General features: G+C 39.0%; 1 protein-coding gene across 2 annotated transcripts in view; it reads left to right on the top strand.

The window, feature by feature from the left end:
• The window catches only part of ACVR1C (activin A receptor type 1C), a 106,088-nt gene that overhangs the window by 62,832 nt on the left and 25,232 nt on the right, over nucleotides 1–18,024 (top strand). The window contains exon 3 of one of the 2 annotated variants that reach the window (XM_008258601.4): nucleotides 9,709–9,948. The exons of the other annotated variant lie outside the window; for it this stretch is intronic. Coding sequence (XP_008256823.1) covers nucleotides 9,709–9,948 — 240 coding nt within the window. The remainder of the gene's footprint in view (nucleotides 1–9,708; nucleotides 9,949–18,024) is intronic. 2 annotated transcript variants of the gene reach the window in all.

Genomic DNA, 18,024 nt, shown 5'->3' on the forward strand with positions numbered 1-18,024 from the left:
TGTTGTAAGGAACACTCCAATCAAGTTCTCCTTGTATGTTCCTATACAAATTCTTCTTCTTTTTTTTTAGATTTATTTATTTATTTGAAAGGCAGAGTTACAGAGAAAGAGAGAGTCAGAGTCAGAGAAAGAGGTCTTCCATACACTGGTGTACTCCCCAAATGACTACAATGGCTGGAGCTAAGCCAGGCCAAAGCCAGAAACCAGGAGCTTTTTCCTGGTCACCCAAATGGATGCAGGGGTAAAAGCACTTGAGCCATCTTCCACTGCTTTCCTAGGCACACCAGTATGCAGCTGGATTAGAAGTGGAGCAGCTGGAATTCAAACTGGCACCTATATGGAATGTTGGTAATGCAGGCAGCACCTTAATCTGCTATGCCACAGTGACGGCCCTTCTGTACAAATCAAACCCAAGGGAAGGAGATTACGGCTCCAGTTTATGGGAAGATATGTTTAAAAAAAAAGTGGAGAGAGAGCAATCTCAGTGAAGAGTTACAGAGAAAACAGCAGAGGAAACTATACAAATTAGAGGGACACTGTGGACATACATGGAGGGTGTGGACATGCATAACTCAGGACCCCAGTAGCTGAGAGTCTCAGAACCAGCTTTGGAGTGAGTTGAGATCAGATTGTAGCAGCACGAGCCACTGGCAATAAAGCTATGGGAAAAGCCTGGTGTGAGTCCAACATGAAGCTTTGTGAGAGGCAGTATATCTGCCAAACCAGAAGGGGAAAAATAGGGTATGCTTCTCTCTCCCTGACCACCTGGCACTGGCGTTCTGAAACTAGCTGAGAGAGGATGGGCACCATTTTGGGTGTATGCAACAGCTGTGCCAGACTGTCTCCAAGTGCCCAGCAACCAGCCGAGAGGGGATGCCCCAGTCTGACTGGAAGAATTTACAGGAGGCTGGGAGCTCATGACTGTGGGAGCCTTGTGTGCAGAGACTGTGAAAATACTGTGGCTGTGTTGGAGGGCACATGCTTGGAGCTCTCTGATTCCCTGGTGAGGGTCATTGCTGCAAGATCAGTGCTCACACCAACGACTGAGCAGATCCTTTGTGTGATTATTGTGGCAGCAAGGATGAAAACTGTACCCACTGGGGCTAGTAGCTAGACACTTGTCTCTTTTTTATTTATTTATTTGACAGGTAGAGTTGCAGACAGTGAGAGAGAGAGACAGAAAGAAAAGTCTTCCTTCCGTTGGTTCACTCCCCAAATGGCCGCGACGGCTGGTGCTGCACCGATCTGAAGCCAGGAGCCAGGTGCCTCTTCCTGGTCTCCCATATGGGTGCAGGGGCCTAAGCACTTGGGCCATCCTCCACTGCCTTCCCGGGCCACAGCAGAGAGCTGGACTGGAAGAGGAGCAACCAGGACTAGAACCCGGTGCCCATATGGGATGCTGGTACTGCAGGCAGAGGATTAACCAAGTGAGCTACAGCACCGGCTTTGCATTTGTCTCCTTTGAGGAAAGATGGTGAGCATGAGAATATGCCACCAAAGCATAACAAACCTCCCCTCTGATTAAAAAAAAAGATTTTTTCATGCTCATATTGGTTGTCACCTTAGACACTCCCTGTACACTGGAGCACTGAACAGAATTCTTTGACCACACCCAGCACACACCTCTGATATTCTCTGAAAGAACAGACACTCCTCTAAGCCACAGAGGCATAGTTCAAAGGTAAAAGCCATAACAGGAAAAATAAATCAACGAGTATCACCACAAATGCCTAATAATAAACACAGCAATTCAAGAAACAAGAATAACGAAGACAACATGATGCCCCCAAAAGAACACACTTCAATACTAGAATGTGAAGATAAAGATATTGATGAAATGCCAGAAATGGGATTCAAAAAATTGATCATAGGATTACTCAGAAATAATCAGAAGCAAATTCATGAACTAAAGAAATCTGTACATGACATGAATGAAAATTTTCCCACAAAAAAGAAATTCCAGATTACTTTCAGAGGATCTCCAGTTAGACTGACAGTGGACTTCTCATCAGAAACCCTACAGGCTAGGAGAGAATGACAAGATATATTCCACATCATAAGAAAAAAGAACTGTCAACCCAGAATACCATACCCTGCAAAGCTCTCATTTAAAAGAATTTGTCACCCCTCGTCTAGCCTTGCAAATGATGCTTCAGGATGTGCTACACACAGAAACACAGAAACATGATCATAACTGTGAAAGAAGGTGAAGGCAGAACATCTCCCAGTTAAAATACAAAGGAAGTCCAAAGTAAACAATGGGAATATTTATGGAAAAATGGAAGAGCTAAGTTGTTACTTATCAATAGTCATCTTGAATGTAAATGGCCTCAACTCTCCAGTTAAAAGATGCAGACTGAATGGATTAAAAGACAAAACCCATCAATTTGCTGCCTACAAGAAACACATCTCACCAACAAAGACACATGCAGACTGAAGGTGAAACGATGGGAAAAGATATTCCATGCTAACAGAAACCAAAAAAACAGTTGGTGTAGCCATCCTAATATCAGACAAAATAGACATTAACACAAAATCTGTTGAAAGAGACAAGGAAGGGCACAATGTAATGATTAAGGGATCAATTCAACAGGAAGATGGCACTATTATAAATGTATATGCATCTAATTACAGAGCACCTGGCTATTTAGAAGAAATGTTAATGGATCTAAATGGAGACATAGACTCCAAAAAAAAAAAAAAATAGTAATGGGGGACTTCATTACTCCAATTTCAGCAATGGACAGATCTTCCAGACAGAAAATCAGCAAGGAAACAACAAAGTTAATTGACATGATAGACCAAAACAACCTAATGATATCTACAGAACTTTTCATCCTACAGTTGCAGAATATGCATTCTTCTCACCTATGCATGGAACTTTATCTAGGATAGGCCACAGACTAGGCCATAAAGCAAGTCTCAGCACATTCAAAAGAATTGAAATCATACCGTGACTCTTCTCTGTCCACAATGGAATGAAGTTGGAAATCAACAACTCAAGAATCTTTAGAACATTTATAAACACATAGAGACTGAACAACATGCTCCTGAATGAACAGTGGGTTATTGAGGAAATCAAAAGAGAAATCAAAAAATTCTGGAAATGAATGAAGAAAGCAATACAACATATCAAACATGTGGGATACAGCAATAGCAGTGTTAAGAGGAAAGTTTTAGCAATTGATGCCTATATCAAGAAATTGGAAAGGCACCAAATCAATGAGCTATTGATACATCTCAAGGACCTAGAAAAACAACAGCAAGCCAAATCCAAAACTAGTAGGAGAAAAGAAATAATTAAAACTAGTGAAGACAAAAAGTCTTTTTGTACATGTATTTGAGTTTTACTGCATTGTATATTTTTTCATTTGGTACACAAATAAATGTATTCTTCATAGTTTTATTCTTTTAACATGTGAACTATTAAACTTTACTCTGGTTCCTAACATTAAAAAAAAAAACTAGTGAAGAAATAAACAAAATTTAAACAATACAAAAGATCAGCAAAATGAAAAACTGTTTTTTTTTAAATATATAAAATTGACACACCATTTTCCCAAGTAACCAAAAAAAAGGGAGAAGACTCAAATCAATAAAATCAGAGATGAAAAAGGGAATGTAACAATAGATACCATAGAAAAACAAAAAGAATCATCAGAAATTACTACGAAGAGCAGTATGCCAACAAATTAGGAAACCTAGAAGAAATGGTTAAATTCTTCGACACATACAGCCTACTAAATTGAGCCATAAAGACTTAGAAAATCTAAGCCAACTAATAACTAAGACAGAAATTGAACCAATAATAAAGACCCTCCCAGAAAAGAAAATATCCTCCCAGCAAAGACCAGATGGCTTCACTGCTGAATTCTACCATAAATTTAAAGAACTAACTCCACTTCTTCTTAAGCTATTCAAAGTAATTGCAAGGGAGGGAATCCTCCCCAACTCCTTCTATGAAGCCTGCATCTCCTAAATTCCTAAACCTGAAAAAGATAGAACAGAGAAAGAGAACTACAGACCAATTTCCTTGATGAACATAAATGTAAAAATCCTCATCAAAATACTAGCCAAATAAATCAAACAACACATCAGAAAGATCATTCACCCAGATCAAGTGGGATTTATCCTTGGTGTGCAGTGATGGTTCAACATTTGCAAATCCATCAATATCATATATCACATCAACAAATTGAATAACAAAAAGCATATGATTATCTCAATAGATGCAGAGAAATGTTTGATAAAATACAACACCTTTTCATGATGAAAATCTGAAGCAAATTGAGAACAGAAGGAACATTTCTCAACACAATCAAGATAATTTATTACAAATCCATGGCCAGCACCCTATTGATTGGGGAAAAGTTGAAAGCATTCCCACTGAGATCTGGAACCAGTCAAAGAGGTCTACTCTCACTATTGCTATTCAATATAGTCCTGGAAGTTTTAACTAGAACCACTAGGCAAGAAAAAGAAATCAAAGGGATATAAATTGGGAAGGAAGGCAACTATCCCTATTTGCAGATGACATGATTCTATACATATAGGGGATCCAAAAGACTCCACCAAGAGGTTATTGTAACTCATAGAATTTGGTAAAGTGGCAGGATATAAAGTCAACATGGAAAAATCAATAGCCTTTGTATATACAATAATGCCATAGCTGATCAAGAACTTCTAAGATCAATTCCTTGCGTAATAGCTACAAAAATATCAAATACTTTGGAATAAATTTAACCAAGGATGTCAAAGATCTTACAAGGAGAAATACAAAACATTAAAGAAAAAAATAGAAAAAGACACAAAAAAATGGAAAAACCTTCCATGTTCATGGATTGGAAGAATAAATATCATCAAAATGTCCATACTTCCAAAAGCAACTTACAGATTCAATGTGATACCAATCAAAATATCAAAAACATTCTTCTCAGATCTAGAAAATATGATGCTGAAATTCATGTAGAGACACAGAACACAAATAGCTAAAGCAATCTTATACAACAAAAACAAAGCTGGAGGTGTCACGATACCAGATTACAAAACATAGTACAGGGCAGTTATAATCAGAACAACCTGGTACTGGTTCAAAAGCAGATGGATAGATCAATGAAATGCCAGAAATCAACCCACACATCTACAACCAACTTATCTTTGACAAAGGAGCTAAAATCAATCCCTGGAGCAAGGATGGTCTCTTCAACAAATGGTGCTGGGAAAACTGGATCTCCACATGCAAGCATGAAACAAGTCCCCTACTTTACACCTTACACAAAAATCTACTCAAAATGGATTAAATACCTGAATTTATGACCCAATACCATGAAATTATTTGAGAAGACTGGGGAAACTCTGCTTAGGCAGAGTTCTCGGAAAGGACCCCAGAAGCACAGAAAATCAAAGCCAAAACTGAAAAATGGGATTACATCAAATTGAGAAGCTTCTCCTGCAAAGAAACACTCTGCAAAGTGAAGAGGCATCTGACACAATGGGAGAAATTGTTTGCAAACTATGTAACTGATAAAGGATTGATAACCAGTATATATAAAGAGCTCAAGAAACTCAGCAACAACAAAACAACCAATCCAGTTAAGAAATGGGCAAAGGACTTAAACAGGCATTCCTCAAAAGAGGAAATTGAAATGGCCTACAGACACGTGAAAAAATGCTCCAGATCACTAGCCATCAGGGAAATGCAAAAGCCATTATAATGTGGTCTTACCTCACCCTCCTTATAATGGCTTTCATACGGAAATCAACAAACTACATTGTTGATGGGAATGTAAACTGCTACAGCCAATGTGAAAGATTTATGGAAATACCTCAGAAATCTGAATATAAACCTACCATAAGACCCAGCCATCTCATTCCTGGGAATTTTCCCAATGCAAATAAAATCAGCATATGAAAAATTTATCTGTACTCCCATGTTTATTTCAGCTCAATTCACAATAGCTAAAATATGGAATCAACCCAAATGTCCATTAACTGAAGACTGGATAAAGAAATTATGGGATATGTACACCATGGAATACTACACAGTGGTAAAAATATGAAATCTGGTCATTTGCAACAAAATGGATGAAACTGCAGAACATCATACTTAATGAAATAAGCCATTCCCAAGGACAAATGCCATTTATTCTCCCTGATCTGTGATAATTAATAGGGCAGCTAAAAGGTAATCTATAATGTGAAATTGATACTTTGAGATGCAATGACTTTGAGCAGCTCTTGTTTTCACTGTTGAGGAAGTTTTTTTTTCATACAATTTCATGAAACTTTACTTAGTATAGAGTTAGTTGTATATGTATAAATTTAACTGAAAATAGAATTTAGTAAAAGACAAGAATGGGAATAGGAGAGGTAGGAGGAAGAAGGGTGTGAGTGGGTGCAAAGGGTGGGTAAGGTGGGAAGAATCACTATATACCTAAAGTTTTATTTAAGAAATGCATGAAGTTTGTATTCCTTAAATAAATGGTTTCTGGGGAAAAAAAAACCCAAGGGAAGCCAAGTTGGTGATCAGCTGAAATTCACTGGGCAAACTAGAAGAGCATGTTTCTTAAGTTCACTTGGCAGTTTTAATTCTTTTATTTACTGAGAGTAGATAGACTACTATTTTTAGCATTATCTATTATATATATCAATCATATCTATCTATAGATGAACAAACTTCTGAGGAATTTGATTTTTCTTTAGAGTTAGTAACAGTTGTTTTCAAGTGATATTTATGTAGTTTTGATTGTGTAAGTAATATGAAAATAAAGTTAATATAATAAGCTCTTTAGCACTGTTGGTGCAAAGAAAGAGGTCTGAGCAACGGCCTTATTTACAAGGTCCATTGTCATTGTCATTTATTTAGACTCTAAAGTGCAGGTATTATAATATTGCTTTCCAGGCCTGGTCTCTGACCCTCTCCATATCCTATACAGAGTTAGCTGGTGTTGTAGTTTGCTCTAGATTCAAAGCCAGAAGGTGGCAGCCCATACCTGGAATCGAGCTTCTTATTTTTATTTAAGATTTTTTGTTTATTTGTTAGAGAAGTAGGGTTACAGACAGAGAAAAGGAGAAACAGAGAGGTAAAGAGAGGTAAAGTCTTCCATCCTCTGATTCAATCCCCAAAGGGCCACAACAGTCAGAGCTGGGCCAATCCCAAGCCAGGATCCAGAAGTTTCTTCTTGGTCTCCCACATGGGTACAGGGGCTCAAGCACTTGGGCCATCTTTTCTGCTGCCTTCCCAGGCCATAGCAGAGAACAATATCAGAAGATGGGCAGCCGGAACACGAACTGGTTCCCATACAGGGTGCCACGTAAGCCTACTTTGCCACTGTGCCAGCACCCTGGAATCCAGCTTCTGTGTCTTTCTGGAGAGTCTGCATGCTTCTTCTATATATTTGAGGATCTGAGTCTCCTCAATTCTGTTTCTTTAATGTATGAAATATCAGGGTACTTCAAAAAGTTCATGGAAAGAGGGAATGATAAGTTTATTTTAGTGCAAAAGTTTTTGAAATGCATGCAGGTTTTTTTTTTTTCATGATACACATTTTCCACGAAATTTTTGAAGACTTCCTCAAGCAACCAAAGGTTGTTATAAACAAAAATTAGCATCTATGATGTTGGGACATGGGGATTAAATTAAATTTTGGGGGAAACTTAATTTAGTGAATGAAAAGAAGGTGAATAATGTGCCAATTTCAAGTGTCAAAATGACCTCTGAAAAACACAGGAGGCACTATCTCCCTGTGATGGGACTAGGAAAGAAGTACTTGAGCCCCTGCATTCATGTGGGAGTCCCTGATGAAGCTTCTGGCTTTCACCTGTCACAGTCCCCCGGCTGTTGAGGCCATTTGGGGAGTGAACCAGTGGATGGAAGATTTCTGTTTCTCTCTTTTTCTCTGTAACTCTGCCTTTAAAATAAAAAATAAATCTTTAAAAAGAAAAATGAAAAGCACAAGAAATATCTGTCCTTGTAAATTTCTTATGTCATTTATTTTTTCTGAATTTCAAAACAAATATTTCTTAAATTTATGATCTTTAAGTTAGAATTTGGCCATATTTGTTTAAAATTAGATAATTACAATTAATTATTTCTTTATGTTACCTGACTTTAATTATCATATGGATTTTTTCTAAAAAGAAAAATTATTATGTCACTTATTAGGGGTGAAACCAGTAGACCTTTGGTGATTAGGCCAGTTAAGAATTCATGGAGCATCTATTGTGTTTCAGGCAGCATTGTAGACACGTGGACTATGGTTGGAGCAAAGTAGGCAAATGTCTTCATCTCATGAAGCTTGTTCTTTTTTTGGATTAAAATCATAACCAATAAATAATCTTATAATGCACCAGGTGGTGATAAGATCCAATTTAATATAAAGCAGGACAAGCATCTAAGGAGTGAATGGGGAATGGGAAGGAAATGCTATTTTAGGTAGCCTTGTCAGCCAAGACCACCAGGCTTATTGCATTAGCTTTCTAATTGGTCTCTTGCTTTTATGTTTGCTTCCTTAGTGTCTATCAAAGCAGCAGTCACTCAAAATAGCTTAGATCATATCTCTTGTTGGCTCAGAACCCTGCAACCACTTCTATTTAGAAGAAAGTTCACAGTCCTGCTCTTTGCCTCCAAGGCACCACTTCCTGATCCCATTTCCATTTGTTTACTGCACTCCAGGCATTTGTTGTTTCTGAACACAACAAGTAGGCCCCCACCCCAGGGACCTTCACACCGACTTTCTCTTCCACAAACTCTCCTTTTGTTGTAGCTCCTTCACTTCATTTGGTTTGCCTCCTAACTGCCCAGAGTGGCACCCATGACCATCTACCCAATGTAGTATGCTGCTATCAGGTTTTCTCTGTCTTCCTTGCGTGCTTTTCTCTTAAATTTAATTTTATGCATTTTAATCTTGAGAGAGAGGAAGAGGGAGAGGAGGAGGGAGAGGGAGAGGGAGAAGAGGGAGAGGGATGGGGTGGCTGATGAGAGAGAGAGAGAGAGAGAGAGAGAGAGGTATTTTCCATCTGCTGTCCTGTCTCATTCTGTTTTATTCCCCAAATGCCTGCAACAGGGCCAGGGCAAAACCAGGAATCTGGTACTCAATCCAAGTTTCACACTGGGTGCCAGGGACTCAAGAGCTGACCCATCATCTGCTGCCCCCCAGACTGAGCATTCACAGGAATCTGGGATTGGAAACAGGAGCTGAGACTTGAAACAGGCACTCTGACATGCAGTCTACCTGCTTAGTTGGGTGTATGGAAACACACGCACCATGAAAGCAGAGATTTGAGCCCTTTACTCATGGTTCTACCATCCACCCCGGAATATTGGCAACATAGCTCAAGAGCCTGATAGTTATCTGTGGAATGAATGAATGAAAGAATGAATGTGCTCTAAGGAGGGACTGCTGAATATTGGGGAGAAAATAACAGGCAGAAAAGCATCACCTTCTTGGGAGGTTTTAAAAGAGATCCCATGTTCGTGCTTTCCCATGATCCTAATTCTGTCTCCTGTTGTCCCCTAGTGTAACTGTTCTTCCTACTCCATTTCTGCATCATTGCTGATACTACAGAGAGTCTTTACCAATGAACACAAGTGCATACTATGGAGCTGCATATTCTAGATGGGAAATTTTTGTGATTACATTTCCAATTTCTAACATGTTTAAAATGGGTTGATTTGTGGTTGTGTTCTTTCTGTTTTTTTAACTGCAGCATCACCAAATGCCCCCAAACTTGGACCCATGGAGTTGACTGTTGTTATTATTGTGCCTGTTTGCCTGCTGTCCATAGCTGCCATGCTGACAGTATGGGCGTGCCAAGGACGACAGTGCACCTACAGAAGGAAAAAGAGACAGAATGTGGAGGAACCACTATCTGAGTGCAATCTGGTAAATGCTGGCAAAACCCTCAAAGATCTGATTTATGATGTGACTGCCTCTGGATCTGGCTCTGGTATGTGCTCCTTGTCCATTTTTGAGTCTCTTAATTGACAAAAACATTTTTAAACAAAAAATGGCCAGATACTATGAATCCCACAATCTGAAATGCTTAGTAGGTAGTACGTGGGAAACTCTGGTATGGCAACTTCTGCTAGGATTGATGAAGTAAAAAAACTGCTATGACATAAGAATTAAGTCTTCTCATTGCCTTTGTAGCTTGAGGCATTCAGATTCTCATTTTCAAACCGGTGAAGAATGCAGTGTCTCTTCTCTCATTCCTATCTTTCCCTGTTATGGCCAGTTATAATCACTGTTGCTTTCTTGGTAGTGTTTTATGGACACAAGGAAGTAAAAGTTACTGTATTTAAGGCATTGGGTTCTAGGGAAAAGACAGTAGTTGTGCAAAGTAATGTTCTTTGGGCACTTTTACTTGTAAAAGTTTTCAGAATCTGCCAGGGACCTTCTGAAGTGTGTGGAGTTAAGTGGGAATTGACCTGAAATTAAATTGAGAATAGGAGGGGTCTTCAACAACTTTATGGAAAATATATAGTATGAAAAAACTATGCATGGATTTAAAGTTTTTTAACTTTTATTTAATGAATATAAATTTCTAAAGTACGGCTTATGGATTACAATGGCTTCCCCCCCATATCATCTCTCCCACCCGCATCCCTCCCCTTTCCCACTCCCTCTCCCCTTCCATTCACATGAGGATTCATTTTCGATTCTCTTTATATACAGAAGATCAGTTTAGCATATATTAAGTAAAGATTTCAACAGTTTGCTCCCACACAAACATAAAGTGAAAAATAATAGATGATTTTTTAAATGATGATGAAATCAGATCAGACCTATTGTCATGTTTAATCCCAGTGAGAGTCAAGTTGGGAATTGATAATTTCTTCTTCTTTTTTTTTTTTTTTTACAGAAGATCAGTTTAGTATACATTAAGTAAAGATTTCAACAGTTTGTACCCCCATAGAAACACAAAGTGAAATATACTGTTTGAGTACTCATTATAGCATTAAGTCTCAATGTACAGCACATTAAGGACAGAGATCCTACATGAGGAGTAAGTGCACAGTGACTCCTGTTGTTGACTTTACCAATTGACACTCCTGTTTATGGCATCATTAATCTCCCTATGCACCAGTCATGAGTTTCCAAGGCTATGGAAGCCCCGTGAGTTCTCCGACTCTTATCTTGTTTAGACAAGGTCATAGTCAAAGTGGAGGTTCTCTCCTCCCTTCAGAGAAAGGTACCTCCTTCTTTGAAGACCTGTTCTTTTCCACTGGGATCTCACTCACAGAGATCTTTCATTTAGGGTTTTTTTTTTTTTTTTTTTTTTTTTTTGCCATAGTGTCTTGGCTTTCCATGCCTGAAATACTCTCATGGGCTTTTCAGCCAGATCCGAATGCCTTTAGGGCTGATTCTGAGGCCAGAGTGCTGTTTAGGACATCCACCATTCTATGAGTCTGCTGAGTATCTCGCTTCCCATGTTGGATCACTCTCCCCTTTATTTATTCTATCAGTTAGTATTAGCAGGTACTAGACTTGTTTATGTGCTTCCTTTGACTCTTAGTCCTTTCATTATGATCAATTGTGAACTGAAATTGATGACTTGGACTGGTGACATGGCATTGGTACATGCCACCTTGATGGGATTAAATTGGAGTCCCCTGGTATGTTTCTAACTCTACCATTTGAGGCAAGAGCTTGAGCATGTCCCAAATTGTACATCTCTTCCCTCTCTTATTCCCACTCTTATGTTCAACAGGGATCACATTTCAGTTAAATTTCAACACTTAAGAATAACTGTGTATTAATTACAGAATTAAACCAGTCATATTAAGTAGAACAGACAAAAAAAACTACTAAGAGGGATAATGTATTAAATTGTTCATTAACAGTCAGGGCTATGCTGATCAAGTCAACGTTTCCCATAGTGTCCATTTCACTTCAACGGGTTTCCTTTTTGGTGTTCAGTCAGTTGTCACCGATCAGGGAGAACATATGGTATTTGTCCCTTTGGGACTGGCTTATTTCACTCAGCATGATGTGTTCCAGATTCCTCCATTTTGTTGCAAATGACTGGATTTCGTTGTTTCTTACTGTGGTATAGTATTCTAAAGAATACATATCCCATAATTTCTTTATCCAGTCTACCGTTGATGGGCATTTAGGTTGGTTCCAGGTCTTTGCTATTGTGAATTGAGCTGCAATAAACATTAGGGTGCAGACTGCTTTTTTGTTTGCCAATTTAAATTCCTTTGGGTAAATTCCAAGGAGTGGGATGGCTGGGTCGAACGGTAGGGTTATCTTCAGGTTTCTGAGGAATCTCCAGACTGACTTCCATAGTGGCTTGACCAGTTTGCATTCCCACCAACAGTGGGTTAGTGTCCCTTTTTCCCCACATCCTCACCAGCATCTGTTGTTGGTAGATTTCTGCATGTGAGCCATTCTAAACGGGGTGAGATGAAACCTCATTGTGGTTTTGATTTGCATTTCCCTGATTGCTAGTGATCCCGAACATTTTTTCATGTGCCTGTTGGCCATTTGGATTTCCTCTTTTGAAAAATGTCTATTGAGGTTCTTGGCCCATCTCTTAAGTGGGTTGTTGGTTTTGTTTTTGGAGTTTCTTGATCTCTTTGTAGATTCTGGTTATTAACCCTTTATCTGTTGCATAGTTTGCAAATATTTTTTCCCATTCTGTCGGTTGTCTCTTCACTCTCCTGACTGTTTCTTTTGCAGTACAGAAACTTCTCAATTTGATGCAATCCCAATAGTTGATTTTGGCTTTGACTGCCTGTGCCTACCGGGTCTTTTCCAGAAATTCTTTGCCTGTGCCAATATCTTGAAGGGATTCTCCAATGTTCTCTAATAACTTGATGGTGTCAGGTCGTAGGTTTAGGTCTTTAATCCATGTTGAGTGGATTTTTGTGTAAGGTGTAAGGTAGGGGTCTTGCTTCATGCTTCTGCACGTGGAAATCCAATTTTCCCAGCACCATTTATTGAATAGACTGTCCTTGCTCCAGGAATTAGTTTTAGATCCTTGATCAAATATAAGTTGGCTGTAGATGTTTGGGTTGATTTCTGGTGTTTCAATTCTGTTCCATTGGTCTATCCATCTGTTTCTGTACCAGTACCATGATGTTTTGATTACAACTGCCCTGTAGTATGTCCTGAAATCTGGTATTGCTAAGCCTCTGGCTTTGTTTTTTGTTGTACAAGATTGCTTTAGCTATTCGAGGTCTCTTGTGCCTCCATATAAATTTCAGCACCATTTTTTCCAGATCTGAGAAGAAGGTCTTCGGTATCTTGATTGGGATTGCATTGAATCTATAAATTGCTTTTGGGAAAATGGACATTTTGATGATATTGATTCTTCCAATCCATGAGCATGGAAGATTTTTCCATTTCTTGGTATCCTCTTCTATTTCTTTCTTTAGGGTTTTGTAATTTTCATCGTAGAGATCTTTAACGTCCTTGGTTAAGTTTATTCCAAGGTATTTGATTGTTTTTGTAGCTATTGTGAATGGGATTGATCTTAGCAATTCTTCCTCAGCCATGTATATACAAAGGCTGTTGATTTTTGTGCATTGATTTTATACCCTGCTACTTTGCCAAACTCTTCTATGAGTTCCAATAGTCTCTTAGTAGAGTTCTTTGGGTCCCCTAAATAAAGAATCATGTCATCTGCAAAGAGGGATAGTTTGAGTTCTTCCTTCCCAATTTGTATCCCTTTAATTTCTTTTTCTTGCCTAATAGCTCTGGCTAGAACCTCCAGAACTATATTGAATAGCAGTGGTGAGAGTGGGCATCCCTGTCTGGTGCCAGATTTCAGTGGAAATGCTTCCAACTTTTCCCCATTCAATAGGATGTTGGCTGTGGGTTTTTCATAGATTGCTTTGATTGTATTGAGGAATGTTCCTTCCAAACCCAGTTTGCTTAGAGTTTTCATCATGAACGGGTGTTGTATTTTATCAAATGCTTTCTCGGCATCTATTGAGATAATCATATGGTTTTTCTTCTGCAGTCTGTTAATGTGGTGTATCACATTGATTGTCTTGCGCACATTAAACCATCCTTGCATACCAGGGATAAATCCCACTTGGTCTGGGTGGATGATCTTTCTGATGTGTTGTTGCATTCTATTGGCGAGAATTTTATTGAGGATTTTTGCATCTATGTTCATCAGGGATATTGGTCTGTAATTCTCTTTCAGTGCTGCATCTTTTTCCAGCTTAGGAATTAAGGTGATGCTGGCTTCATAGAAAGAATTTGGGAGGATTCCCTCTTCTTCAATTGTTCTGAATAGTTTGAGAAGAATTGGAGTTAGTTCTTCTTTAAAAGTCTGGTAGAATTCAGCAGTGAATCCATCTGGTCCTGGGCTTTTCTTTGTTGGGAGGGCCTTTATTACTGTTTCAATTTCTGTCTCAGTTATGGGTCTATTTAGGTTTTCGATGTCTTCCTGGTTCAATTTAGGTAGGTTGCATGTGTCCAGGAATCTATCCATTTCTGATAGATAGGTTTCCCTGTTTGCTGGCATACAAGTCCTTGTAGTAATTTCTGATGATTCTTTTTATTTCTGTGGTGTCTGTTGTTACGTTTCCTTTTTCATCTCTGATTTTATTGATTTGGGTCTTTTCTCTTCTTTTTTTAGTTACTTGGGCCAATGGGGTGTCAATTTTGTTTATTTTTTCAAAAACCCAGCTCCTCGTTTGGCTGATTTTTTGTAATGTTTTTCTTGATTCAATCCTGTTGATTTCTTCTCTGATTTTAATTATTTCTCTTCTCCTACTAGATTTGGGTCTGGTTTGCTGTAGGTTTTCTAGATCCTTGAGGTGAATAGAAAGCTCATCTATTTGGTGCCTTTCCAATTTCTTGATGTAGGCACCTATTGATATAAACTTTCCTCTTAACACTGCTTTTGCTGCGTCCCATAAGTTTTGGTATGTTGTGCTGTTATCCTCATTTACTTCCAGAAAATTTTTGATTTCTCTTTTAATTTCTTCTATGACCCATTGTTCATTCAGGAGCATGTTGTTCAATCTCCATGTGTTTGCGTATGCTCTAGGGATTCCTGAGTTGCTAATTTCCAACTTCATTCCTTTATGGTCTGAGAAGCTGCATGGTATGATTCTAATTCTTTTGAATTTGCTGAGACTTGCTTTATGGCCTAGTATGTGGTCAATCCTAGAGAAGGTTCCATGTACTGCTGAGAAGAATGTAAAATCTTTAGCTGTAGGATTGAAAGTTCTGTATATATCCGTTAGATCCATTTGGGCTATAGTGTCATTTAAATCTACTGCCTCCTTGTTGATCTTCTGTCCTGTTGATCTGTCTATTTCTGAGAGTGGAGTATTGAAGTCCCCCAGTACTATTGTATTGGGGTCTAAGTTTCCCTTTAAGTCCGTTAACAAATCTTTTAGATAAACTGGTGCCCTGTAGTTAGGTGCATATACATTGATAATTGTTATATCTTCTTGTTTTATTGATCCCTTAATCATTATATAGTGCCCCTCTTTGTCTCTCTTAACAGTTTTTGTGGTAAAGTTTATGTTGTCTGAAATTAAGATGGCTACGCCCGCTCTTTTTTCATTTCTGTTGGCATCGTATATCTTTTTCCAGCCTTTCACTTTCAGTCTGTATGGATCTTTGTTGGAAAGATGTGTTTCTTATAAGCAGCAAATAGATGGGTTTTGTTCCTTAATCCAATCAGCCAATCGGTGTCTTTTAATTGGACAGTTCAGGCCATTAACGTTCAATGTGACTAATGAAAAGTGGTAACTTTGCCCTGCCATTTTCCCAAAGATATTCCTAATATATGCTTTGAACTTCCTGTGATCTTTTACTGGGAGATTTTCTTCCTTTACTTTCTTTTGTATTGATGGCCATGTTTCTGTGTTTCTGTGTGTAACACATCTTTAAGCATCTGTTGCAGGGCTGGACGAGTGGCGACAAATTCTTTCAATTTCTGTTTGCTATGAAAAGTCTTTATTTCTCCTTCATTCACAAATGATAGCTTTTTAGGATATAATATTCTGGGCTGACAGTTTTTCTCTCTTAGTACCTCGGCTATATCTTGCCATTCCCTCCTAGCTTGTAGAGTTTCTGATGAGAAGTCAGCTGTGAGTCTGATTGGAGATCCTCTGAGAGTAATCTGACGTTTCTCTCTTGCACATTTTACGATCTTTTCTTTATGTTTCACTGTGGAGAGTTTAATTACAACATGTCGTGTTGAGGATCTCTTTTGGTCGTGTTTATTAGGGGTTCTGTGAGCTTCCTGTACTAGGATTTCTCTGTCCTTCTCCAAACCTGGGAAATTTTCTGCTAATATCTCACTAAAAAGGCATTCTAATCCTTTCTCCCTCTCCATGCCTTCAGGAACTCCTAGAACCCGAATGTTGGGTTTTTTAATAGTATCCTGAAGATTCCCGACAATATGATTTAGATTTCTAATTTCCTCTTCTTTTCTTTGGTCTGACTGTATCCTTTCCTGTGCTCTGTCTTCTAAGTCCAATATTCTCTCTTCTGCTTCACCCATTCTGTTTGTAAGGCTCTCTATTGTGTTTTTCATTTGATCTATTGAATTCTTCACTTCAGTCACTATCACAGTTTCCTGTTGTACTAGTTGTTTCGTTTCATTTTGATTCCTCCTTAATATTTCATTTTCACGAGAGAGATTTTCTATCTTGTCCATTAAGGATTTCTGTAGTTCAAGAATTTGTTTTTGAGAACTTCTTAATGTTCTTATCAATTTTTTGAGATCTGCTTCTTGCATTTCTTCTATCTCATCATCTTCATAATCTTGAATTGGGGTGTCTTTTTCATTTGAGGGCATCATGGTGACTTCCTTGTTTTTATTACCTTGGTTTTTGCGTTTGTTATTTGGCATATTGGAGATATTTGGTTTCTTCACTGTGGTGCTTTTTCTTGTTATACTATGACTCTAGATTAAGTGGACTATCTGTTTTTGATGGAGCCTTAGGGCTTGAGATGGTGTGGCCTGAGAGCTCTGTTTGGTGTGCCAAAGGTGACACTCCCAGGTTAGGCGTAGTAAATCTCTCTCTCTCTCTCTTTTTTTTTTTTTTTTTGATTCAAAAGGGAAGTAATTCTGCACAGCTGAACGAAGTTGGAGGTAGTTAGCAGGCAAATGATATACCCACAGGAGCCAGAGATCGGAAGCTCTTTCCCAAGGACCACACAGGGAATCTGTTCTGCCCTCAGAGTGGGCTCAAATTCTCCTTCAGTCTCCCACTGGGTTGCCAAAGTTACGGAATTGTAGCGTCTCTGGAGTGTGCTCACGTAAATTCCGTGAGTTCTCTCCCCCACCGTCTCTTTTTTCACAGTCTCAGTTCAGTAGCACCACAAATTTACTAGGTCCTAATCTCCTGTTAATTCGCCCCGCCCAGAGTCAGGTTTTTCTGCTAGGCTCAGGGCCGGTGCAGACCTGAGGTCACTCTGCTTATGACGTATGTCCAAGATGGCGCCTGCTCTTTGTCTTGCTCACCCTTGAGAGGTGAGTGGAGAGAGAGAAACCCGTGTCCGTACTAGTCACCTTTTTTTTTTTTTCTCTCTCTCTCTCTTCCAGTTAGCCTGGTGAACCCTCCCCCCCCCCCCCGGGGGTCATTCCCTCTAGTCTCCTCTCTCTGCTTGCCTGCCAGTGTCTCGGGCTATTGAGGTTCAGCTCACCTCGTGTTCCAGCGCTGGTGTGTTGAGTCTGCCTCTGGTGTCCCGAACTGTGGGCTCCCACGCTCTCCACGCAGGTCTGCTGTGAATCACGCGTTCCGGAAGAGTTTCTTCTGCTGTTTCCTCCCCTACTCTTCCTTGAACCTGCAGTATCTCCACTTTTATTAAACTATCTCTCCCCGGACTATCAGTGTGCTCCCTTCCTATTCCGCCATCTTGCCTCCTGCACTCTGGATTTAAAATTTTTGCTTCAAAATTAGTTAGTCTTAATGTTATATATATAAATATATATTTAAGATTTATTTATTTACTTTAAAGGCAGAGTTACAGAGAGAGAGAGAGGGAGAGAGAGACAGAAAGTGAGATGGAGAGGGGAAAGGAAGAGGGAGGGAGGGAG

This window comes from Oryctolagus cuniculus, chromosome 3 (assembly GCF_964237555.1).
Source record: "Oryctolagus cuniculus chromosome 3, mOryCun1.1, whole genome shotgun sequence".
NCBI lineage: Eukaryota > Metazoa > Chordata > Mammalia > Lagomorpha > Leporidae > Oryctolagus > Oryctolagus cuniculus.